Source organism: Pestalotiopsis fici, assembly GCF_000516985.1.
Source record: "Pestalotiopsis fici W106-1 unplaced genomic scaffold PFICI_Scf_1, whole genome shotgun sequence".
In the NCBI taxonomy this organism is placed as follows: Eukaryota; Fungi; Ascomycota; class Sordariomycetes; order Amphisphaeriales; family Sporocadaceae; genus Pestalotiopsis; species Pestalotiopsis fici.
In genome coordinates this window covers 3,816,227-3,839,119 of record NW_006917091.1, presented here as the reverse complement: position 1 = coordinate 3,839,119, position 22,893 = coordinate 3,816,227, and the positions used below count along the sequence as shown (strand labels likewise).

Sequence of the window (22,893 nt, the reverse complement as noted above, 5' to 3'; positions counted from 1 at the left end):
TACTACGACGTCAATTGCACCTTGGCTGCATATTCCAGAATATACGAACGGCAGTGCTCGCTGGCAATACCTAGGTTTCAATGGCACTTATAGATGGAAGATTTGTGCAGTATATATTGCATCCACGTGGATTTCAGCATCCGATGAACAAATTTTGCAACCAGCCACCAGAAAAGAGTGCAATTCCCCAAGGAAGCGCCTTTCGCTCCTTTTCCACTGGCAGATTTTTGACAAAATCAAATCACATGCTCAATTACCATCACAACAAACAGGACTGGAAATTTTTACAAAATACTTGCTTATAATTACCGAATAACACTTTGGCAACGGAAATGTAGAAACACGAGATTTTCATCGAGTATGGACCAAAGTAGACGCCTGATCATTTTCCCTCATGGGACAACCATTTGAATTACAGTTCCTGGCTTATTGATCTCCCATCATTTACTCCGAGACACTCTGACATTATGAAAGTCCAAGGAAAAACTAATCATGAACCCGCGCTATGCTCGTTCGATCAAGTTTGTCCAGTCCACTACCAGAAGCTGCTTGTTGAATCTGCATTGCGTAAGCTTTTTTGCGTGCATTCAAGTTGTGTGTAGCAAAATTTCACAAAACTCACCATAAACCATCTCGGTAGTAGCGTCAATCCCCAAGAAATAATACTTGCCATGCTTCCTCTCTGTACAGTGCCTTGTTTACCGGCAAGTATATCGCTCACTACTCGATTTGCGTACTCGGCTGCTGGCATCATTTGAAATCCATGGTCCTGTGCCGCAGACTTGATATCTTTTTCAATTGGCTGATAGTAGGATTCATTGGGTAATTTGAAGGTTGGTACGTTGTCAAACCTGTACAAGCATTAGTTGACATTATCTCTTTTTCGAGTCGTCCGACAATACAATCCCCCACTAGTTTCTGCAACCAAATGTATAAAGCGGAAATGACAGGGCTGCAGACACGTACCAAGATGTCTTGACAAAACTAGTCGTCACATGCAGACACTTTACTCCAAGAGGTTCAAGCTCAACACGTAGTGTCTCAGACATGGTGCGGTTAGCAGCCTTGGAACCGCAATACACACCTATGATTCCCACCTGGTCAGCAACGTATTCACAGAATTGGAGAATCAGCAGAGACACATTACTTTGGTACGCAAGTCCAAGAGACTCTGCAGTACTGCCAACCGTGACAACGGTTCCTCGAGCCTGGACGAGCATGTGTTGGACTGCCTGCGTTACCCGCATGGGTCCCCAGACATTCACCTCGAACAAGGCCTTGGCCACTTCAATGTCGGAATCCAGGTACGGCATAGTGTATCCGCAACCGGCATTATTGACAAGAATGTCCAAGCTGCCGCCCGTGGCTTTCTGCAGGGTTGTTACAGCGATTTTGATACTTTCGGGTGAGGTGACGTCCAGGGCTAACAGAGTGATATTAGGGATGGTGCTTAACTCGGACATTTTGGCAATGGATCGAGCTGATGCGTAGACGTGGAGGTTGGGGTGGGAAGCAAAACATTGTGCCAATGCGGCACCGATGCCACCATCACTGCACCCAGTGATAAGAACTGAGCGTGTTCGCGAGGGTTCTTTGGTTGCCATTTGTCAATGATGAACACGTTCTTCCTGGGAGAAGGAAATGAATGGACTTTTTGAAAGTTTAAGAATACGCTGGTATGTTTTTATATGTACTCGGAAATTATCCACGTCCTTCCGGATTTACTATTTTTATTGTGTCGTAGAGTTTACTGATCCAGTAAAAACTATGCGACTTCGTATAGTTTTACTGTCTAGTTTGTATGGTGACTGTGAGATTCGGATAGTTTTGAAACCTCCCTTCGGATAGTTTCATAACACCGCCATAATGTAACCACTTCAGACCAGCAAGTTGAACTAGATTATCGACCTTGGCAATGCTAGTACCAGAGTAGCTATACTTTTCGGCACACATTTATGCACTCAAAAAACATGATTTTATTCTTGGTATTTATCTGACGAAGCAGGGCGAATTTCGTGTAGCATACAATTATTGGGGGCGCCTATATTTGGCCTCCCATTGCAGGGTCAGTTGATTAAATCAGTCTTATGAAGAAGAGGCATAATAAGGGCTTTCCTGTTTGAACTTTCAATATTCATAGACAGAAAAATGGTTTCTTGGGAGCCGAAAGAGTTACACCGAACCAGAAACAAGAGAATTCGACCACCAAAGGCAGGGACGAATGTGAGAAACTACAAAACCTGGCCTCGCGCACTTTTATGTTTATCATCTTCGCATGCATTTTGTGTGCATTTTCAAGAACCACCCATTTCTTGCCTATTCCATATGGATCTCGCGCGCGGCTCAGCCAAGCGCACTCTGCATGAGGTCATGGTGCTCCGATCTGGTGGTGTGTTTGCTGCTACACAAATCGTCTTCGAGACGACACATTATCAGACCAACTCATATTTGACCATCACATGAAATGTGATTGAAGACGATTCTACAACTCACCATGTAGTGTGCAAAATTGTGAGGGAAAAACAAAAAACCTATTGTTAAGAAGAGGCAGATACAACAAAAGATCATGCTTCACCACCAATGAAGAATTGGCAAAAAATATGGAATTAGATAGCACCACTCCGTTTCGATCGGAGGTCCTCCGGGTTATGAGCCCGGCGCGCTTCCGCTGCGCCATGGTGCTTTGATGAAAGAAAGGCCGGTAATGTGTTCTGAAGTATTGAGACAAAAGGAAAGTGGATCATGAATGAGTCACAATCTAGGGCTTGAGAAGCGTGTTCGGGTCGTCAGTGACCATTGTATTGGTTAGGATCGCGCATGTCATCTGTCATGTGCCGGCTAAGGTAGAGCCCATGGGACCAGCCATGGTCGCGAAGATTTGATGTTGGACAATAGGCTGGGCAAGTATCCCACAGCCTGCACAGTTTTCAGTTCAAGGCTGGCGAGTCAGGAGAATGCTACTCACAGCGCTGCAACAAGTTAACAGCGACTCAGCGTTCAAGATACGGATCAGGGCAAAGGTACAGTCATGATGTGAATACATGCAGTCATGTATGGTGTATCTGGTCCATCTACCTAGACGACGTGAAGTGACGATGCATTGTAATGGAAACAACCCTTTTTACAGGCAATAAAAATTACGGGACCCTGAACGCCTTCGCCTTTCCGGATATGATGCTGGTCGCCCCTAGATGTGTGTGTAAAAGCAGTAAACTCCTCCTGATGCACTGGCCTTTTCTACTCAGTCTCAGACCATATTCTGGCCCCCATCAAAAGGACCCCAAAGAAAGCACGGTTTTTGTAGATCAATACCCAGAACGCTTCTTTCTAGCCTCCTTCTCTCGCCTCAGCTTCTCCAGCAGTGCCTCTTCCTTGGCATCATCCTCGCGAGCCTGGCGTAACGCTCTCTGCTCCTCTGCATAAATGTCATCGGCACCAGCTTCCATGTCGCTGTCCGAGTCATAGTCATCGGCGTATCTGTAGCCACGAGGAATCTCGTCATCCTCGCCCTCGTCATCGTCAATGAAGTCGTCCATATCTGAATCTTCTTCCTCATATCGTTCACGGCGTCCAGTACGGGGCATGGCTAGTAGACCACCGCCTGTACGAGGACGAGAGGATGCAGGCTTGCCACTCTTGGAATCCGATGCTTTCTTGGGTGCCGGTCGTGCTGTTCCGGTATAGCCTGTTGTAGCTGTTGCTGCCTTCTTGATCTTTTTGTCTGCCAAATCATCTCCAGCGGGACTGGGCCTTCCACTACCCTTGGTGGTCGGCCGGGAATCCTTGCTGCTACCATTCCGAACATTCTGGACCGACTTTTCTCGTGACGGGAGAACATTCGGCTTTGCTTCCGCATTACTCTTTCCAAGCTTCCATTTTGAATCCTTCTTACTCGTAACCGTTTGGCCAATCGCTTTGTGCTGAATAAGCCCAGCTTTAGGTGCTATCTGCTGGGCCTTCGCGCCGCGTGCCATGATTTCAGCAAATGAACCCTTCTTTGGTACCTTGCTGGGGCCTGCACTGGTTGGCGTTGTGGGCGACGGCTTTGCCGATGCAACCCTTGGAGCGCTGAGGGTGGTGGCACTTCCTTGAGGCCGGGCAGGGCCGGCAGCCCCATCTTTCCTCGCCGGCAAGGTATTGATTGCCTCCGGCTTTCGATTTGCGCGAGCAAGGGTAGCAGTGCCCGTATATGGCTTGTCGCGAGATGCGATGGTGGATGTTGTGGTACTGGTGCGCTGGCCATTTGTCGCGGCCGGCTTAGCTACAGTACTCGAGCGGGCAGGCGGAGGTGAAGGCTTCCTTGAAAGCGAATCTCGTGAAGTTGCATGCGACTGCTTGACTATCTTGTTCGGCAAACCATTACTAGTAGTATCGCCATCGGCTTTGCGCTTCAGCACTGTTGCAGTTTTCACAGCAGAGACAGGAACAGCAGCTGGCTTTTCGCCGCTGATCTCAGCAAGCAAATCTCCAATCTAGTCAAAGGGGTTAGCAGGTCCACGGGGCTTGCGTTGAAAGATGAAATCAACTGCTAGATGCGACATACCGGCATGTTGGTGAGAAGATGTGCTGCGATCAACAAGAAAGGAAGAGGGTCGAATCCTAGAGAATACCGCGAGTGCTAACCGTCAAATGGTGCCAAATGTCAGGATCAACATATTAACGTAGCGCTGCTGGTCGATGGATGCATAATCTGCATGGATGAATGCGCTTGTCTCTCTTGGGGTCGGGAAAGATAGACAAACGTTGTTGTTTGGTGTTGCTAGACAACAGACTGTGTTGTCTTTTATGGTGACAGCGTGTGCAGAAAGTCTGTCGAGGTGCACGGCGACAGCAGTCCACTCACCCTGGGGCAGAGGAGCCTAAATGGAGACTTGACCTGACGATCGGAGATAGTGATGGGGACGTGCAAGTTGGAAGGCTTGCGAACAGCCTTGAAAGTTTAGACGACCCTCTACCGAAAGAAAGGAAAGGCGCCGCTGGGGGCTTTTGCAAGGAATGAGGAAAAGTCCGTTCCCGACAAAAGAAAAAAATGGTCTTGATGGGCAGACCGACGTCACTTTGGCCTGAAAACAGCCCCTAACAACCTGAAGTCTGGATACAGAGGTACCAGCCAGTGGATGCTGGCTTTTGCTGGTGCTTTGGAGGACCGACAGCACTTGAAGGGCCTGAGCAAGCAACGCCAATTCCAGGCTTCCAGGGCAGGTCAAGTCACTGGCAGACTGGCCAGCGGCTGAGAAGAAAGAAAATCCGAGCTCGGGCCATGCCTTGGGTAGTCCGGCGCTGGTAACCAGCCACGCTAGCTGCAATTAAACGAATGGCGCGACTCGCGATTTGACTGCCAAAGCGACCCTAATCATGTGACCTTTGCACCGGGGAATTGGCGGAATCTGGCCCCACATCCATCCCACCATTGGATTTTTGAACAGGAACTTTTTTCGCAACCAAGACCAGACCTGACCTTTAACCATCACGACTTCACCCAGAACTCGAAGTTTCAGTCTCCGCCCAACTTGCGGTTAAATTGATTGATTTCTCGTGTTCATACAATCAACACAGTACGTCCTCACCACTCGATCACCTCCGCTCTACGCGCCATCAGAATATCTGTGCAAGCGCATTTTGTGCGTGTGGAAATTTCGCGAGCTTCCCGCTGACTAGGCTACCGCAGAACCAAACCACCAAAATGAAGCACCTCGCCGCTTACCTTCTCCTCACCCTGGGTGGTAACACCTCCCCCAGCGCTGCTGACGTCAAGGAGGTCCTTGAGTCCGTCGGTATCGAGGCTGACTCCGAGCGCCTGGACAAGCTCCTCTCTGAGCTCGAGGGCAAGGACATCAACGAGGTACGAATAAAATTGCAATAGCATGAAAATGGAGGACACATGACTAATGATTTTTTTTCTCTACAGCTGATCGCTGAGGGTTCTTCCAAGCTCGCTTCCGTTCCCAGCGGCGGTGCTGGTGGTGCTGCCGCTGGTGGCGCCGCTGCCGCCGGTGGTGCCGCCGAGGAGGCCAAGGAGGAGGAGAAGGAGGAAGAGAAGGAGGAGTCCGACGACGACATGGGATTCGGTCTCTTCGACTAAGCGATCCACCTCATACCCTTTGGATCACCTCACGAGGCAATGTGTTACGGAAGGAGTGGCGTCTAAAATGGGCCACAGCATTTTTGCATGGCATCGGCATCTGGCGTGGAAGGTTTTGCTTTTCATGAGTCTCACGAGGTTCTACCGGATAGTCTGACGGACAACAAGATAGATCCGTGTCGTTGCGACGAATTAAGTCCTGCTTCTTCTGAGCACAACAAAATATTGTCTTTTGCAACTTGCTCAAATGTGACCGTGTTTAGTCCGACATAGTGTGATTCAATGTAATTTGTTCTTGGACGGATATGACAAGCAGCAAGTTATCGCAAGTTGGTACTGTTGGCCTGCTTGAACTATATACAGGGAGCAGAATAGCAGCAAAGCAACCGAGCAACTATCGTGCAATCCAATCGTGCTGTATTCGCTTGATGATAATAATGTAGTCGAACTAACAATTCAATACAAAATGCTGCGTACCTATTACAGCACCTAATACCCTTTTGGCTGCATAATTAATAATATCAATTGAATAAAAGATTATGCTATTCGTTAGTGTGAATTTTCCATACCAAACCAAGAAATAATCCCGGCATGCAGGTGGTTGCTGCGCAACGACCCGCCCCAATTCATTGGATGATGCGCAGCCACCAGCAACAAAAGAGTCAACGACCCCATAGTTGCTGGGTCCCCCCAATCTGCCCCAAGATGAAGATCTAGCAGAAACGCGATATTCAACTTTTCGCACTGCGCGCCGCATTGCTGTCAACTCTCTATCGATCTGCGAATTTTTGGATCATGGGTCGCTTTGACGCGTAAAAACATTCTTTATTCCACCAACAAACAACAATCATCGTCATATTCCGGTAACACGATACCGCGAGGCTGGCGAATTGCTTTGCACATTTTTGGCACCCTTTGACGTCAAATCACTTGTACTACCGCTAGCAGTCACAACACTTATACATCTCAACATCGCCATGGCTGCCGCATCGCCAACCCCTCTGGGGAACAGCCACATATCGGGGCCTACCAGGAAGCCATCTCTCAGATCTGGCTTGAGGAGAACTTCTTCGCGGTCGCAACTGGACCGCGCGCAGTCAAATGCTGCCGCACACGCATCGGCAAAGTCGCAATTTGCTGCAAACCATGCCGATAGCTCCGATGACGAGATACCCGTGCCTATGAAGCTCAGCGCTCTCACCAAGGCTCTATTGAATGATGACGGTGTTGCAGAGCCCGCCGCGCAGGCCGGCCACGTCCCAGGTCGGGTCCGGACTAGAGCTCAGGCCCATCGCCCGTCATCGCCCGTGCAATCGGTGCTGGAACAGGATAAACCAGTCAAGAGACGAAGCATCTTGAATAACTCGACGAGCTCGAACGCGGAGGAGCGGCGCCAGACCAGAGCTAGCAGCGCACAGGTGGCATCATCGAGACAAGCGTCTCCCGTCAGAAGTCAGGCTAGCGAAAACAGCCCGGCGCAGAAACAGAGAAAACGTGTCGTACGGCTCAGCACCACCACGCCCGGAATTTCAACGTCATTTGGAGCCGTACAGCCCTCCAAACGCCGATCTACTTCCCTTTCAACATCCCAGAGAGGCGCTCGCCCACCAAGTAGGGAAAGTCTGGTAGACGAGAAGCTCGATATCTCCGAGCTCAACGGTATCAACACGCCCCAAGCTCAAGGCATCCGAAGTGTTCGCATTGCCGTTGGTTCTTCGGGAGGCCGCAGCCGTCTCAGTGGATCTTCCGGGAACTCTTTCCGTCGCCTCGATTCTGCTCAACCCCAATCCGAAAACGAGGCAGCAGAGGAACCAGTTACAGCTTCGCATCAACGAGTTGGCTTGGGCCAGGGCAGTACCTCTCGTCCGCGTACTCGCGACGAAGACAATCAGGCTATTCAGGGGTCGATGCGTGTCAAACGTGTTGGAAAGGTCACTGGAAGCTTTCTCCGTGGGCCAGCTCGGCGCGGTTTGCGACGACAAAGCGACGATGATGGAGGCAACGATGCAGATGGAGACGGCCTTCAAATGAGCCAGTACGAGGCTGATGGCCAAGCGCCACAGGACATCATTGACCTCGAGCCGGAAAACTATGCCTCGTCATATTATGTCCCGGATCGCCTTGCTTCGGGAAGCCCTGTTAGCGCCAAGAACTCCTCAAGATATAAGCGAGAAACATCAGCTGCTTATGAAGAGCCTCGATTACTCTCACACCAGAGCTCTCCAGTTCGCGAGCAAGAAGAAATCCAAATTCCTCATTACAGAGCCTCAGCGCCCCGGCCTGAGGTGCCTTCCCGGCATGATCAAGAAAACGACCCGCCATCAACATTCAGGAGGAGCAAGGGTCTTGGCAACTCAATCTTGGAAAAGGAAGCACAGCTACCTCCGCGGCCCTTGAGCGTCGACCTGGGCCCGGCCAAAATACCTTCACCTGAGAGAAAACCGCTCGCAGCAGTCAATCAGAACGAACCCCGAAGAATTGCACCGCCGCCTCCCCCCAAGATGTCAATTCTTGAGGCAGCAACATCGACAGCCGGGGCATCAACTACACAACAAGCAGCCAAGAAGCGAAATTATATGAAGGTCAACAAAAAGTACTACACTCGAATCGACACACTTGGCCGAGGAGGAAGTGGCAAAGTGTATCGAGTGGCAGCAGATAACGGCAAGATGTTTGCGCTGAAGAGAGTTTCAATCGAAGGTGCAGATGAATCGACCGTCAGAGGGTTCAAGGGCGAGATTGATCTTCTTGGCAAACTCGGCGGATGTGAGAGGGTCATCAATCTCTTTGACTATGAGATGAACGAGGAGAAGCAAGTCCTAAGTCTTGTAAGTTTCAGAAATATCCAACCCATCAAGAGGACCTACGACTAACTATTTGTACTAGCTTATGGAGATGGGCGAACTGGATCTTAACACACTCCTCCGTACACGTCTCTCGCCCGATACAGCTCGATTCGACCCTGTCTTTGTCCGGTTCTATTGGCAGGAAATGTTGGAATGCCTTGCGGCAGTCCACGCTTACGATGTTGTACACTCTGATCTGAAACCCGCCAACTTTGTTCTGGTTCAGGGACGCCTCAAGTTGATTGATTTCGGCATTGCAAATGCAATTCAAACAGACGAGACTGTCAACGTTCACAGAGAGACACAGATCGGAACACCGAACTACATGAGCCCTGAATCTTTGTTGGATTCCCACACCACGGGTCCTGATGGCCGCCGAATCAATACCGCGACCAACAGAGGACCAAAGCTCATGAAGCTGGGCAAGCCTAGCGATGTCTGGAGTCTCGGCTGCATTCTCTACCAAATGGTCTATGGCACACCACCTTTTGGACATATCCAGAACCAGATGGCTCGGTGTCACGCCATTATTGACTGGGACTACGCCATCACTTTCAAGGACCGGGGCATTGGTGATGCTCCTGTGCCGCCATCTCTGCTGAGGACAATGAAACGCTGCCTCAACCGGGATCAGCACATGCGTCCGACATGCGAGGAACTACTGAGCTTGTCAGACCCATTCTTGTACCCCGTGGAAACCCCACATGGTCAGCTCCCAGTCAGCGAGGAATTGTTGGGCCGAATTATTCACAGTGTTGTGGCAAAATGCCGGGAGCGCATGCCTGACGACGGTGAACTCTTGAGCGCCTGGCCAAAAGCATATTGGTCTAGTGTCGCCAAGGCTGTGGGACGTGACTTGAGGTGACAAAGTCCATGACACTGTCAGATCAGGACCTGGATATACACAAACTGTCCGTGTATGGAAATACCTGTCTTGCTAGGAGGGCGTTGCAGGAAAGAATGTACTGGAATAATGATGTTGCTTCTGAGGAGAAAAAAGAGCTCTAAATGAGTTGTTGGTTTTGTTTTCGTTTGTTTACGACCCGTCACGAAACGTTTTGCAAAGAGCCACAGGCAGAGAGCATGGCCCTGTTTTGTTTAGAACGGCCTGCCTCGATTCGAAGTTTTTGGTTATTTTATATATTCCCCCAAGGCGATGGAAAGTTCAATTCATGATATCTCTTACTCTGCTGAAAGTTATATGCTCCAATGTAATGACTGAAAATGAATGGATGAAATACTAGTCTTTACAAGCAGAAGGTGCTACATATCGGGAAGAAAGATGATTTCTATTGGAACCGCAGGAAAACCGCGCAATGCATAAATAATTGGTTTCTTTGATTCGTAATTTACAAGCCCATTGACAGCTGCTTAATCATAGATGTAACGATTCTTGCAAACTGTATAGACGCCAGACTTTTAATACATTCCACCTTTCCCAGTCTCCAAATGCTACTGTTGATATACACTCTTCCAGTCTAATTGGTACAATGTCAATATCACAGTCTACCCGACCAACAGCCCGCTGAAGACTGTGTGACAGGGCTTCTAGTCGTCCCCATCTGACAGATTCCAGAAAATTTCCCAACACGGCATTCAGTGCTTTTTTACAATCCAATAGCCTCGGGGCCCTTGAGCTTGAGATCCGTGATGCGGAGTATCGTGTACTGGTGCTTGCTCTTGACGGTCTTGTTCCGCCTCTGCCGCCTCTTGGTCTTGACCTTGACGCGCAGGGGCTCCGTCTCGGTGCCCGTGACGGTGGCGCGGCACTCGAACAGGCGCTCGTCAATGTACGGGCCGCCCTGGAGGGTGTAGTCGCGCGAGCCCAGGGTGGAGGCGCGGTCCAGGCGCAGCACGTCGCCCGGCAGCACCCCGGGCATCTTGAAGGGCAGCCGGATCCGGTCGCCCGGCTGTACCAGGTACGGCCGTCCCCAAATGTGTGCCGTGATGTAGTGGCCCGGCTGCGCCCGCAGGAGGGGGAGCAGCTGGCTGATGGACTGGGCGGCCTCGGGCGACAGCGGCGAGGTTGTCTGTGGCTGCTTGGGGTAGAGAGGCTCCGGGACGGTGCTGTGACCCTTTTGCGGCTGCAGGTCGCCCGACTCGGCAACAAAGGGATGCTCGGGCTCGGTGGGCGGCTTGGAGATGGCGTCGCTGGCTACCGGGTTTGGTGTTGTTGATTGCGACTGGATCTGGTCGTGCCGTCTGCTGGTGCTCGACAGCGAGCGCTGCTGGGACTGGATGGGCAGGAGGAAGGAGGGCGGCAGCCGAGTGAGAGGCGTCCGCAGCTCCAAGACGGAGCGGAGTAATGATCGAGACATTTTGTTCTCACTCTGTGTCTGTGTCCCCCCAGGTTGGCAGTCTGATCCAATTGCCCTCTGCTCTTGTGTTGGCGGCGCTCGTCGTTCTGGATCTGGCCCCGGATATCAAAATGCTGTTGCTGCTGGTTCCAGAAATTTAGAGCTTCCCGCCGATCAACCCTGCAAATGTATTGGCCAATCAAACGATGAATGCTGGTCAAGTGGAGACCCAGAAGAGCATGTACTTGCACGTAGTCGTCAACGATGCTGGGCACATGAATGCCAAGTCTCTGATTTGACCTGAATATGTACGATGATTTATTATGGTATGTAAATTATTTCATATTTCCAGGAGAGTGCCATTATTTGAAAAGTGTAATGGTTGCACACGCCTTTTGTTTAAAAAATAAATATGAGTCTGGTACATGCAGCTACTTAGCGCATATGGACGCCTGCAACATTGGAATTCGAGGTCCAGCGGGAAACTGGAGGTGGGGCACTTGGTTGTTCCGGTACCGATTAATTTTTTGAGAAATCCGAACCCACCCAGAGAGTCGATAAGTGGCGGGACGGCGATAAACCTCTAGGAAAGTCTCATTTCGAGCCAGGCTTGTTGTCCACCACCCACCCCCAACACTCCTCCCCCAGCAATCACGACAAGAGACCCCCGTGGGCCGCAGATAAAGTCAAGATGCCTCAGAACGAGTATATGGAACGGTGGCGTAAGCTCCATGGTCGACGACTGTACGTTTCTCTGCAGCCAAAAAAATGAATTGCCTATAGCTACGGCATCGTGCCCCAGGAACCAGAAAAACTAACCGAAATTCTTGATAAAACAGTGACCATGAAGAGCGCACGCGCAAGAAGGAAGCTCGTGCCGGCCACCAGGCCTCCAAGGACGCCCAGGAGCTCCGCGGTCTGCGGGCCAAGCTGCACCAGCAGGCGCGCCGCAAGGAGAAGATCCAGATGAAGAAGCAGATCAAGGCGCATGAGGAGCGCAACGTCAAGTCGGCCGCCGAGCAGGACCACTCGACGCCCCTGCCGCAGTACCTGCTCGACCGCAGCAACCCGACCTCGGCCAAGGCCCTCTCGAGCGCCATCAAGAACCGCCGCAACGACAAGGCCGCCCGCTTCGCCGTCCCCCTGCCCAAGGTCAAGGGTATCAGCGAGGAGGAAATGTTCAAGGTCATCAACACGGGCAAGAAGACGGCAAAGAAGGGATGGAAGCGCATGGTTACCAAGCCTACCTTTGTCGGACCCGACTTTACTCGTCGTCCCGTCAAGTACGAGCGCTTCATCCGCCCCATGGGTCTACGTTACAAGAAGGCCAATGTTACCCACCCCGAGCTCGGCGTTACGGTCCAGCTTCCCATCATCTCTGTCAAGAAGAACCCGCAAAACCCTCTGTACACTCAGCTGGGTGTGCTGACCAAGGGTACCGTGATCGAGGTCAACGTGTCAGAGTTGGGTTTGGTTACTGCCAGCGGCAAAGTTGCGTGGGGTCGTTATGTGAGTATACTCAATTTCTCGTACTTGGACCTTTTCTGCTCCCGCATTTGAAAAGGCCTCTCTGCACAAGTTGCATTGGCTTGATTTTGTGGCAGCCGTAGCGTCTTGTCTTTATCTATCACAAATTGGCTAACCTACCCATTCCAGGCCCAAGTGACAAACAACCCAGAAAACGTAAGTAATTCATGATACCATAAACACATGTCTTAGACATCAGACGTAAATTAACATATCAAACAGGATGGCTGCTTGAACGCTGTGTTGCTGGTTTAGAAAGTGGCGAAGGACACTTCAGGGATGGAGGAGATACCAAAAGATAAATTTCACAACGGCAAAATTGTGCATTGCAGGGTGTTTAGGCGTTTTAATGGGAGCTTTGCCCCGAAAGAAGGGCATAACAGAGGTTAATGTCATGTGTATGACTAGTCCTCGGAATCTTCAAATTAGTTAGATAGTCTTGGGTGTGGCAACAGAGAAAAGAGAAATCGATTTGTTGCAGCAATAATTGTTCGCCACTATTGGACCGTGATCAACTGTACATGTTTGTCATTCATTTACTGTGCTGTGCCCGTATTAGATGGTGCGGCTCCATTAGGCCAGCAGTATATCAACCCCACGTGTTCGCTGAATTGTAGGGTGAACAATGAGAATGAAATGCAAAACTTGTTCATCAACAGTAAAAAGTTTCCTATCGTGGAATACAACATGTACCAAAATCATCACAAATCCAGAAATCAATTTATTATGCGGATGATGTCAACAGTCAAAAAGCTGAGGCGCCTTGACCACATCTTGAGTATTTCACTCGGATACGGAGTGACACATCAACTTCCTGGACTTCCGGCTGCCAGCTCTAGATGTAGCTCGTCTCATCAGGTAGAAACGAACTCACTCAGTTCGCTTGCCTGTTTGCCTTGCAAAACGAGACCGACCCAGGGAATGACAAGCTCGCAATAAAATTGATCGAGTGAAAGACTGAAAAAGACCTCCAGCGCCTTCAATACCCAATGGAAAATCGAAGGTTGGACTTGATGATTGATCTTGCCCATTGCCTTGCAGGGTATTCTTAGAAGTGCATCGAGCGGCGCGAACAACTCAGCCATGGCACCTAGAACCTTATGTACTGAAGTAAATAAAGGCGTCTTGTGTATACGGCCGAGCCATCAATGCCTTGGTTTCGTCTGACTAGGAGGAGAACAGGAGGTTGAAAGCAAGTCTGCAAGCAGCAAGATAGATGGACGACGCAAAGAATCCAGATATGGCCAAGACGGTACTCCGCCAGTTGCATTGAATAATGAACAATGCCCAACGGAAAGTAGCTATTTGCGAGCGTTGATGAGCCTTGTTAATGTGTAATAGCGGAGGTGGAGGTCAGCGTTGAGGGAGGCGTTTGCGACGCTTGTAGCGGGTTCTGCTAGTTGATCTAACTTTTGTTGAATGGTATTGCCGGAATAACCTAAAGATGCAGACGCGTATAGATTCTGTAGCTTGGACAGTTTTACCTTTGGTTCGAAGGCCTCTACTGCGGCAGAGTCGGAGTCGGGGGGAGGAAGGATGGTTTGGCCGGGACTATTTTCTGTCTCAGTATGACATGCCTCTTTGATTGCAGGGGAAGTAGAACGGGTCATACGCGATGAGCTTCCAGGAGCCTTTGCGGCCGGCTTCGAGGCCGGCGGCATCTTGCCATTGCCTCTAAGACTGACTATGCTCTGGATGATAGCCAGATCCTCAATCTCTTTCTCATTACGTAGGAGACGTTGCTTAAGCGTGATCCTTCCGCCATTGGCGGCTTGTTCTTGTAATGCTCTCTCGCGCATCTCTGGGTCATGTACAAAGCGGCACTTGCCCTTCTTGCCACAAATACCTCCTGTGGAGTAGTATTTGCAGTGGGCTGTAGGATCAGCACGCGTGATCGGGGGAGGAGGCAGATACGATGCTGTTTTCTTAGTCGTCTGCGTCTCGGGGGGTTCATCATCTGAGCTCTCGGACTCCTCTTTAGGGGCACGCATCTCGTCACCCTCATCATTCGTTTCTCGCTTTCGCTTCTCTAGCTTGCGCTCAACCTCAGCCAGCTCTCGCCTAAGAAGTTCTGCCCGCTCCTCATCTTCATTCTTAGGAGCAGGCTTTTGTGCCTTGCCGGCTTCGGCGCGTTTGGCGGCTTCAGCTTCTTGCTTCGCCTTGACACGGGCCTTGGTAGGGAACCTAGCTCTGCGCTCAGATAGCCAGACAGCCAGATCGCCGATACTAAGGTGAAGGATACATGTTAGTGTTCATGGAGTTGATGTTACACAAGGAGGGACTTACTCGGGAAGATCGTCACCAAGGGTCTCTACTATGCGCTTCTCCTCGTCGATCTCCTTATCGGAATCATCAGCTTCACCTGGGGTTAGGCCAAGAGTGTTGGTCTTGCGCTTCTTCTTCTTTGCAGATGCTGCATCAGACTTCTGAGCATTGTGATTTTCGTGATGCTGAGGTCTTGGCCCCTTGTGACGAAACTTATCGTTACGATCGTTGTGATGGCCACCTCGACCCCTATGTCCAGAAAAACCATCGCGTCCGCGACCTCTATGACTGGGATTGTGCGAGTACCCGGATGCTGGGGGTGCTGGGCCAGGGTAAGCAGGGACAGGAGGAGGGTAGCTAGGATAAGGAGCCGCGTATCCCGCTGCGGAATGGTGAGAAGGTGGATACTGTTGGTTGTAGCCATTGCTCGCTTGAGGGGCATGAGAGCCGCCCTGTTCATAGCCTACACGTAGCGCGGACGGGGCAGAGTCAGATCTGTGACCACCTCGGTCACCGGGATAACCGCCTCGGCCGCCTCTGTTGGCGTAGCTTCCGTAGGAGTTACTATCGCCCCATTGCTGAGCAGGATACTCCGGTGTGGGCGAATTATACGTTGGAGTGTAAGTGGCACGCTGACTGCTAGCATGATACGCCGCGGGTGGGTAAGTAGCCGGTGACTGTGGCGGATAGTTGCTGGGCGAAGCGTAATTTGGGTGATAGTTGCTTTGAGGCAAAGGAGAGCTACTGTGCGCAGCAGGACTTCCACTCCAGTAACCACTCGAGGGCTGCTGGCTATATGAGGCAGCATTGTGCGAAGAATAATCTTGCTGGGGGTAACTGCCATAAACAGACCCATACTCAACCCGGCTGGGACCCTGAGCGTACCCGCGGCCCCTACCACCAGTACCTGCTCCGGCGCTGCCACCGCGAGGAGCCGACGAGTATGATTGTTGACCGTAAGGGTAGCTACTAGCTGGTGCCGCCGAGGGGGGCGGCGGAGGAGGAGCGCCGTACGGATACTGGCCAGACATTCTCGGTAGGAATCGCAGATGGAAAACTTTGAGGTAAACAGCAGTTCTGTCTTGTTCGAGATCGCCTTGAGAAGCAAGGGTTTAAGGTCTCTCAGCAATCGATGTCGAAGTCTCTAGGGCACTTCGTTCAAGTGACGAGAATAGCAAGGAAAGGTCGCTGCTTTAGTGAGGCTGGTGGTAAGAAGTAGAAACGCGTTGTTGTCGCGAAAAGTTGAGTGTCAGCCACCCCTCCGTTCTTGCTGCTCGACTCGACGCGGGAAAAGGCGCCACCAGAAAAATTGACCAAGAATACCAGCAGTTCTTCTTGAAAAACTGCGAGATATCGTAGAAATGAAGAACTCAAAGTGTACCCGAGGACGAATGCACAACTTGTTGAGGGGGCAGGAAAAAGTCCTTTTCGCAATGGATGGGTGTTCTCTGGCGAAGTTGACACGCCAAGGTTGACTTCCAAGTTGGGTTGAGCACTGAAGCTAAAAGCTGCAGGGACCGCCACGACGGACACGACTGCCGACCCAAGACCTTAAAAAACGCGAATAGTAGTGGAAACGCTCGGGCGCAGCCGTTGGGCTGTGGGTACACAACCGCGGATCATCACTTGCGCATTGTTCAAAGCGATGTTACAAATATCTCAGGCTTTTTAGGAGTATTTAATTATTCTATATTCTGTTAATTATTTATAATGATTATCTGATCAAGAAGTAAAATCTTGGTATCTTTATTCGGCTTATTTGAGTCTCTCTAAAGCAAATAACAAATTTGGGATTTCTAAAACTGTGAACGGATAGACGCATACAGCCAGACAGCATACACAAACGTATAATCATATTGTCAAACAATGAGTAGATACATCCATGGCCATTGCATTCGATATGATCCTCTTTATTACTTACTTTGGCAATGACCCACAAGCTGCTATAAGTATTTAGAGGAAGGAAGTAAATAGAAGCTATGATTGAATGACAGCAATGAATCGAATTCTAGTGCACTTCATTCAACCAGCTTAACAGCAGGAGTTAAAGTTCCAAAACTTACCAATGCACACACACTGCTCGATTAAACCTTGGATTGTGAGAGCAATGGCTTTACACCCACTTTTCTAGGCAATACATTAATTAAATGCATATTCGAAATATTTATTCACACTGCATTAACATAGCAAAATGCTTATTGTACCTTACCTACCTGTTCTGTAAAGCATATAAATCGCAGCCACTGGGCGGTGACAGTGACCAGGCGGCAGAAAACAAGCATCGGCAGCTTGTGCCCCACATTGAAAGCGAGAGCTCCGGAAAAAAGTACTAGACAATCGAACGGTGGACAAAGACACTGAAGGACATGATTCAAAAAACATAAAACACCCACACAAGACACCATGTTCATTTTGGTAAGTATCATGGAAAATCAAGTGAAAATGGCAAAGAGATTGACAGTCTTTTGCAGACAAAAATCGCCGACCTGGTGCAGATTGCCCCTGCGCAATTCGAGAAACACAGCAGGGTCGCTATTGAGAACAACATCAATGCAAAGTATGCGAACCGCGTAATCCAAAAGATTGGTCTCTGTATCTGCATGTATGACCTTCTCTGGGCTTCCGAGGGTCTCATCGGACACGGTACGGGACTAGTCAATGTCAATGTCGAGTTCCGCCTCATTGTCTTTCGCCCATTCAAGGGCGAGACCCTGCTTGGAAAGATTAGCAGTGCCACGCCCGATGGCTTGAACAGTGAGTTCATCAAACAAGTCAGGCATGAGTGTGGGCAGGTAACTGACTGATTGAAAACAGTCCGCACCGATTTCTTTGAAGAGATTTTCGTCTCTTACAAAGAGTTGCCCGAAGGCTGCGAATTGTAAGTTTTGGCATCACAAACTCTCAACGAGAATGAGTCACTGAATCTTTCCAGTGACCACAATGAACAATCATGGGTCTGGGTAGTAGATGACCAGCGCATGTACTACGATAAGAACGAAATGGTCCGACTTCAAGTCGTCGATGAGGAGTGGCATGATCAGGTCCCAGACAGCACCTCTGAGGAGGCAGTCGAAAAGGCCAAGAAGATCTCCCCATATAGTGTTCGCGGAACCATGATGAAGGAGGGCCTCGGCTGTTGTCTGTGGTGGGAATGAAACAACTTCTGCTTAAGAATGATGCATTGGATGGCGTTTTTGGTGTTTGCATTGGTATGGGCACACATGGTGTTGCTACGGCTGCTACAATTTATTTAGACTTGATACCCTGAAGCAATCTGTCTTCAACACCGTCCAGCACCGAGTAGTGGTCAATGACCGCCAAGTTTTCTGCCTCCGTCTGAAACTGCTTGTCGGGGTCGGTACCCGGACCAAACATGTTGGGAGCCTGAGGTCCCATACCCTGCATCTGCTGAGCCATCTGACTGGCAGCTATCAGGAGTTAGCAGTATTCATGTTGGGGATATCTCATTCACAACTCACCTGCTTCGTTGCCCAAGAGCAGGTTGAAAACAAACTGAAGGCCAAAGTAACACAGGAAGTACCAACTGATACTAGACATCCATCGAGGATCCATCTCCTTGGTGGCGACTCCTGCTTGCAGCATGCTCTTGAACTTGATGGTAATGGGGAACGGCAACTTGAGAATCACAAATCCGGAAAAGAACGCGTTGATCCAGCTCATGATGAGAGTATTGGGGATGATCATGGCCATGTTGTTCTTCATCATGCCCATCATGCCGTCCATGGCACCAGGGTCCGTCATCGGGTTGGCAGGGGGCTGTCCCCGACGCTCGGGATCCTTGAGGTAGGCACCAGACTCGTATGCGGTGGTGAGGGCCTCGCGGCGAGCCTTGAAAGAAGGCCCAGTCAGAGCATGGAAGTTGGACCGGACCGCGATGCCGTGGACGAGGGAGCGCTGCTCTTTGAGTGCTGGTTGTTCCAGTTTCTTGGGGGCAGAGGCCATCAATACTGTCGCATAGTGTCGCAAGACGCCGGTCAAAATCATCACCACCGTGATGGGAAACAGGATCCAGTAGCTGGACGAGGTTAGCGATGAAGCGAGGCATGGGGCTCGACCGAGACATACAATAATTGAGGATCCCTCTGGATCGTCTGCGGTGCTAATTGCGCCATGTTGACTCGTATGCCAGACCTGCAGCGATTGGTAGGTGTATGATGATGCAAATGGCACAGCAGTTGTTGTTACAACTTGACGTGCAGGTAGCAGGATGTTGGAGCTGAGGCTCGGAGCTCTAGCGGTTGGCGTTGGCTCAGGTCGGGAGCTCGGGCCATCGGCCACCCGTCAGGACACCTTTCGCCGTGAGTCCTTGTAGGTAGCTTTCAGTGCCATTTATTATTAGCGGGACCCTTGAAGCAGCTCATCCCGACTTACACACGTCTTTCAGCCATATACATTGTTCCAGCGCCTACCCTCCTCAATCTGTCTCGCAACTAAGCCAATTCTTCCGATTTTTTCAAAGTCAAGACCAGGAACCGAGCAAGGCAACTATCATGGCCTCGCAAGAGAAAATCACTGTCCACAATTTGGCAGGTAAGCAATGGGATTACGTCCTGTCGCAAGCTACTTTCCTGTGGCTGCAGGTTGCTTACACAATGTAGATCTAAAGAACACGTCCGATGATGCTATTCCCAACTACCTGAACTCGTTGAAGTTCAAGCAGATCCACACTCTCACCGATACACGCCTCGCGCTAGGATACAGTGCCTTTGCCATCGCCGGCGCCTGCTTTGCTTGGGATTACAAGTTCGGCTTCGAGAGCACCAAATATTACACCGCTGCCGCCGTAGCAATCTACGCTCTATTGAACGCTGTTCTCACATACTGGATTGCCTACGTTGAGAAAGGTGTCGTGTACCAAGGAGTTTCGCCCAGTGGAGAAAAGGTGCGTCTGGCTTGTAGAGCATTCACGTTCGTCCAAAGAGACTGACTAGTCCGCCTCTAGATTTCGATATCCACCTCTACCAAGAAGAACGTGCCCGAGTACAATGTCAATATCTCAATAACTTCCAAGAATGGCAAGACGGAAACAATCGAAATCAAGCGCTCGTTCACCGAATGGTTCGACTCGGCTGGCCACTTCATCGCACCTCCTTTCCAGACCCTATTCGCGACCTCGGTTCCCCTGATCGCAAAGGCTGATCCGAAGAGAATCGAAGCTGCCAAGCCTGCTCAGCCCTCGCAATCGAACTTTACAGATATGGACCCAGAGCTGTTGGACGCCTTGGCTGCCGGCTCAACAGGAGCTGAGCCCGAAGCCTCGGGCAAAAAGTCGAAGAGAAGAAAGGCGTAATTACTGGTGCACCGTATTGATACTGAAGTATCGCGGTATTGTACCAGATGATCACGACATGGGGCCATATATATGTAGAGGACAAGAGTTTGTCTATAATATGCATTACAAGCAATATACCCATAGGTCACTATAGTGCTGAGTTTCGACCTTACCTACCGCAAGCATCTTTATAAACAGTGCATCAAAAGACTGCTGCTAATGATAGCTCGTATTCGACATTGATTGGGCCAGTAACCATGAAATGACCCAAATTTGTGATCCCGTCGGGCAGCCAGTTCCGGGAACGACATGTATAGTCGGGAGCTATGTCGAGTAAGACCTTGCCTGGTCCTGGGTATCAAATTACAAACATATCAAAACTTTTCTTCTTTGGTTCTATTTTATACCATATGACCCACATTACAATCTCAGCTTAGCCGTCAACAAAAGCCTCGCTCTTGGCTTTTGCCAAAGATTCGTCGGCAGAACCGTCGGGTTTTGTTGAGGGACGGTTGGCGATGAGTCTCTGCTTGGGTGATTAGCATATACACGAGCTATGAAATTGGGGATGAAAACCAGTAGACATACAACTAGGTTTCTAAGCAGCACTGCGATAGTGACCTTGCCCACGGACGGCACATAGATCGATGCCTTCTCCTTGATTGCCGGACCGTCAAAGTTCTTGAAGGACGAGAAGTTGATGCAGACGGCTCCGTCCCGAATGAGCTCCGTTGGGACCTTGTACTTCTCGGTAGGAACACCTCCAATGATGACATCGCTGATGGGGATACACTGCTCCAGACCCCAGCCCTCCTTGTCCTGGACCTGGTGCCTCGGGGCCTTGATGCCCTGGCCGCGAGTAAAAACTTGGACGCCAGTCAAGTCGACAGAGTAGACTGTAGCTCCGTCGTTGGCAAGGAGAGCGGCAAGAGGACGGCCGTTGACCTCTGATCGGTTGATCACGGTAATGGTCTTGCCGAAAAGTCGGTTGCCATATGCCAGGATGGGGTTGTAGATTTGGAGATGCTCCAGGATCTTGACGACAGCCAATGGAGTGCACGGCAGGATGGACTTCTTCATGTTCTGAGGAGGATCCAGGAAGCGGATGTTGTGATACATGTTGTAAATGTGCTTGTGGCAAAGACCCTCAACGTCCTTGGCCAGGGACACAGTCTCCTGAATGTACCTGTCGTGCGCCGGGTTGCCAGGAAAGATGGGATAGTAGACAAGAATACCGTCAACCTTGTCATCCTCGTTGGCAGTCATGATCTCCTCCTCGAGCTTGTCCTTGTCGACCTGGCGGAGCTCAAAGTTGAAACCACTAATTTATTCATGTGAGTTTCCAAAGCCATGGCAATGGTGTGATTGGAGACTACAATGCAATAACTTCAATTGGCTTGAGGGGTTATCTTACTTTTCCTCACAAGTCTTCTTTGACCATTCAGCGTACTTGATAGCAGCAGGGTCATCGTTGGCCAGGAAAGCAACCAGAGTTGGCTGCGAGGCAGCACCAGGCTGGACCGTCTTCAGGGTGTCTTGAACCTCCTGCAGGAACTTTTTGGCAATGGTTTCTGCCAAGATGACCTTGCAGGTCTTTGGCATATCGTGGGAAGCCATAGTAGCAAAGGAAAAAGACTGTAGTGGCGCCAGTCAGTCTACCTATGTAATAAATTCCCACCGTGTCATGTGTGGAAAGAGAAAACAGGGAGAGCAGTATTTCAACAAGCACAATTCATGGCGGATACAAGGGTAAAAAAGATGTGTAAGTCGGTGCTGGGAATCGTCACATACCTGCCCCACTACCCCGCGATGGGAAGTATTCCCAGTCCAAAAGATAAAAGGTAAAGAGGTTTGACCCAAACTCCGGTGCCTACAGCTCACATCCACAGAGGATGTCCTATAGAGGCGAGTGAGCAGATAAGGAGAAGATTTGGAAAAAGAACTAAAAGAAGAGAGATGTGAAGGAGTGACAAAACGACCGACCCTCATGCTGACTACCATTGGACACAGCAGGGCGGAATGAAAAATAGACACAGAAAAAAAAAAGTACATTAGTCGCGCCAAAGTCTCCAGAAAAATTCCTTGACCCCTCTTACTAGACACGGCCTAGTGCTTGCAATATACAATTTTCGATTGGTCAGGACCTGGCCCGCCAGACAGTCCCCAGCCGACGTCGCTCCTACTGGATACATTAACCGTGCACAATTACGTTCCGCTGAAGTAGAACAAGGCGCTGGGACTGATGCATATCAAACCACCGTAGGTAAGTCGGCGACTGTTGATCTTGTCTTGGTACCTATATCAATTTTGATTCCCAGAAGCTGGCATTGGCTAGCCGACATTTATATTGTTTATTTTTCATGTCGATGCTGATTGAATTTTTTGCGCAGTCATAAGCACCGCCACTGTCTGAGGAGCGTGGTGATAATTCCTGGTAGCAAGGCGACTGTCACGTTGCCCAACACATCAAGATTCCGAACATCAGAGCTTGGCGCAACAAGCTTCAACACCCAACTCATCACTGACGCACAAAATCTCCAACACGGTCGTTGGGGGAGTCACCTGTACGTCGATTTGGCATGC

At 50.1% G+C, this 22,893-nt stretch overlaps 11 protein-coding genes across 11 annotated transcripts; 5 read left to right on the top strand and 6 right to left on the bottom strand.

Annotated features, from left to right (window-relative positions):
* Positions 1-503: 503 nt before the first annotated feature.
* Positions 504-1,604, bottom strand: PFICI_01167 (uncharacterized protein; the record flags this gene model as incomplete). Its single annotated transcript, XM_007829748.1, has 3 exons — positions 504-558; positions 738-851; positions 967-1,604. The coding sequence occupies 3 exons, from the start codon at positions 1,602-1,604 to the stop codon at positions 504-506; spliced, it is 807 nt and encodes a 268-aa protein (XP_007827939.1).
* A 1,701-nt stretch (positions 1,605-3,305) lies between these two features.
* Positions 3,306-4,549, bottom strand: PFICI_01166 (uncharacterized protein; the record flags this gene model as incomplete). Its single annotated transcript, XM_007829747.1, has 2 exons — positions 3,306-4,472; positions 4,544-4,549. 2 exons carry the CDS (start codon positions 4,547-4,549, stop codon positions 3,306-3,308), a joined length of 1,173 nt encoding a protein of 390 aa, XP_007827938.1.
* Positions 4,550-5,683: 1,134 nt separating this feature from the next.
* PFICI_01165 (60S acidic ribosomal protein P2) lies at positions 5,684-6,082 on the top strand (the record flags this gene model as incomplete). The annotated part of the gene is made up of 2 exons (XM_007829746.1): positions 5,684-5,842; positions 5,909-6,082. The coding sequence occupies 2 exons, from the start codon at positions 5,684-5,686 to the stop codon at positions 6,080-6,082; spliced, it is 333 nt and encodes a 110-aa protein (XP_007827937.1).
* A 977-nt stretch (positions 6,083-7,059) lies between these two features.
* Positions 7,060-9,793, top strand: PFICI_01164 (uncharacterized protein; the record flags this gene model as incomplete). Its single annotated transcript, XM_007829745.1, has 2 exons — positions 7,060-8,910; positions 8,969-9,793. 2 exons carry the CDS (start codon positions 7,060-7,062, stop codon positions 9,791-9,793), a joined length of 2,676 nt encoding a protein of 891 aa, XP_007827936.1.
* Positions 9,794-10,535: 742 nt separating this feature from the next.
* PFICI_01163 (uncharacterized protein) lies at positions 10,536-11,246 on the bottom strand (the record flags this gene model as incomplete). Its single annotated transcript, XM_007829744.1, has 1 exon — positions 10,536-11,246. One exon carries the CDS (start codon positions 11,244-11,246, stop codon positions 10,536-10,538), a length of 711 nt encoding a protein of 236 aa, XP_007827935.1.
* A 670-nt stretch (positions 11,247-11,916) lies between these two features.
* On the top strand, positions 11,917-13,007 carry PFICI_01162 (Ribosome biogenesis protein nsa2; the record flags this gene model as incomplete). Its single annotated transcript, XM_007829743.1, has 4 exons — positions 11,917-11,969; positions 12,065-12,734; positions 12,882-12,908; positions 12,975-13,007. The coding sequence occupies 4 exons, from the start codon at positions 11,917-11,919 to the stop codon at positions 13,005-13,007; spliced, it is 783 nt and encodes a 260-aa protein (XP_007827934.1).
* Positions 13,008-14,053: 1,046 nt separating this feature from the next.
* Positions 14,054-16,048, bottom strand: PFICI_01161 (uncharacterized protein; the record flags this gene model as incomplete). Its single annotated transcript, XM_007829742.1, has 2 exons — positions 14,054-14,978; positions 15,039-16,048. 2 exons carry the CDS (start codon positions 16,046-16,048, stop codon positions 14,054-14,056), a joined length of 1,935 nt encoding a protein of 644 aa, XP_007827933.1.
* A 1,372-nt stretch (positions 16,049-17,420) lies between these two features.
* Positions 17,421-18,172, top strand: PFICI_01160 (uncharacterized protein; the record flags this gene model as incomplete). The annotated part of the gene is made up of 4 exons (XM_007829741.1): positions 17,421-17,432; positions 17,489-17,771; positions 17,832-17,895; positions 17,950-18,172. The coding sequence occupies 4 exons, from the start codon at positions 17,421-17,423 to the stop codon at positions 18,170-18,172; spliced, it is 582 nt and encodes a 193-aa protein (XP_007827932.1).
* Positions 18,173-18,263: 91 nt separating this feature from the next.
* Positions 18,264-19,150, bottom strand: PFICI_01159 (uncharacterized protein; the record flags this gene model as incomplete). Its single annotated transcript, XM_007829740.1, has 3 exons — positions 18,264-18,445; positions 18,497-19,053; positions 19,104-19,150. The coding sequence occupies 3 exons, from the start codon at positions 19,148-19,150 to the stop codon at positions 18,264-18,266; spliced, it is 786 nt and encodes a 261-aa protein (XP_007827931.1).
* A 378-nt stretch (positions 19,151-19,528) lies between these two features.
* PFICI_01158 (uncharacterized protein) lies at positions 19,529-20,328 on the top strand (the record flags this gene model as incomplete). Its single annotated transcript, XM_007829739.1, has 3 exons — positions 19,529-19,568; positions 19,637-19,920; positions 19,981-20,328. The coding sequence occupies 3 exons, from the start codon at positions 19,529-19,531 to the stop codon at positions 20,326-20,328; spliced, it is 672 nt and encodes a 223-aa protein (XP_007827930.1).
* Positions 20,329-20,743: 415 nt separating this feature from the next.
* Positions 20,744-21,927, bottom strand: PFICI_01157 (Methylenetetrahydrofolate dehydrogenase; the record flags this gene model as incomplete). Its single annotated transcript, XM_007829738.1, has 3 exons — positions 20,744-20,836; positions 20,899-21,631; positions 21,725-21,927. The coding sequence occupies 3 exons, from the start codon at positions 21,925-21,927 to the stop codon at positions 20,744-20,746; spliced, it is 1,029 nt and encodes a 342-aa protein (XP_007827929.1).
* Positions 21,928-22,893: the final 966 nt, after the last annotated feature.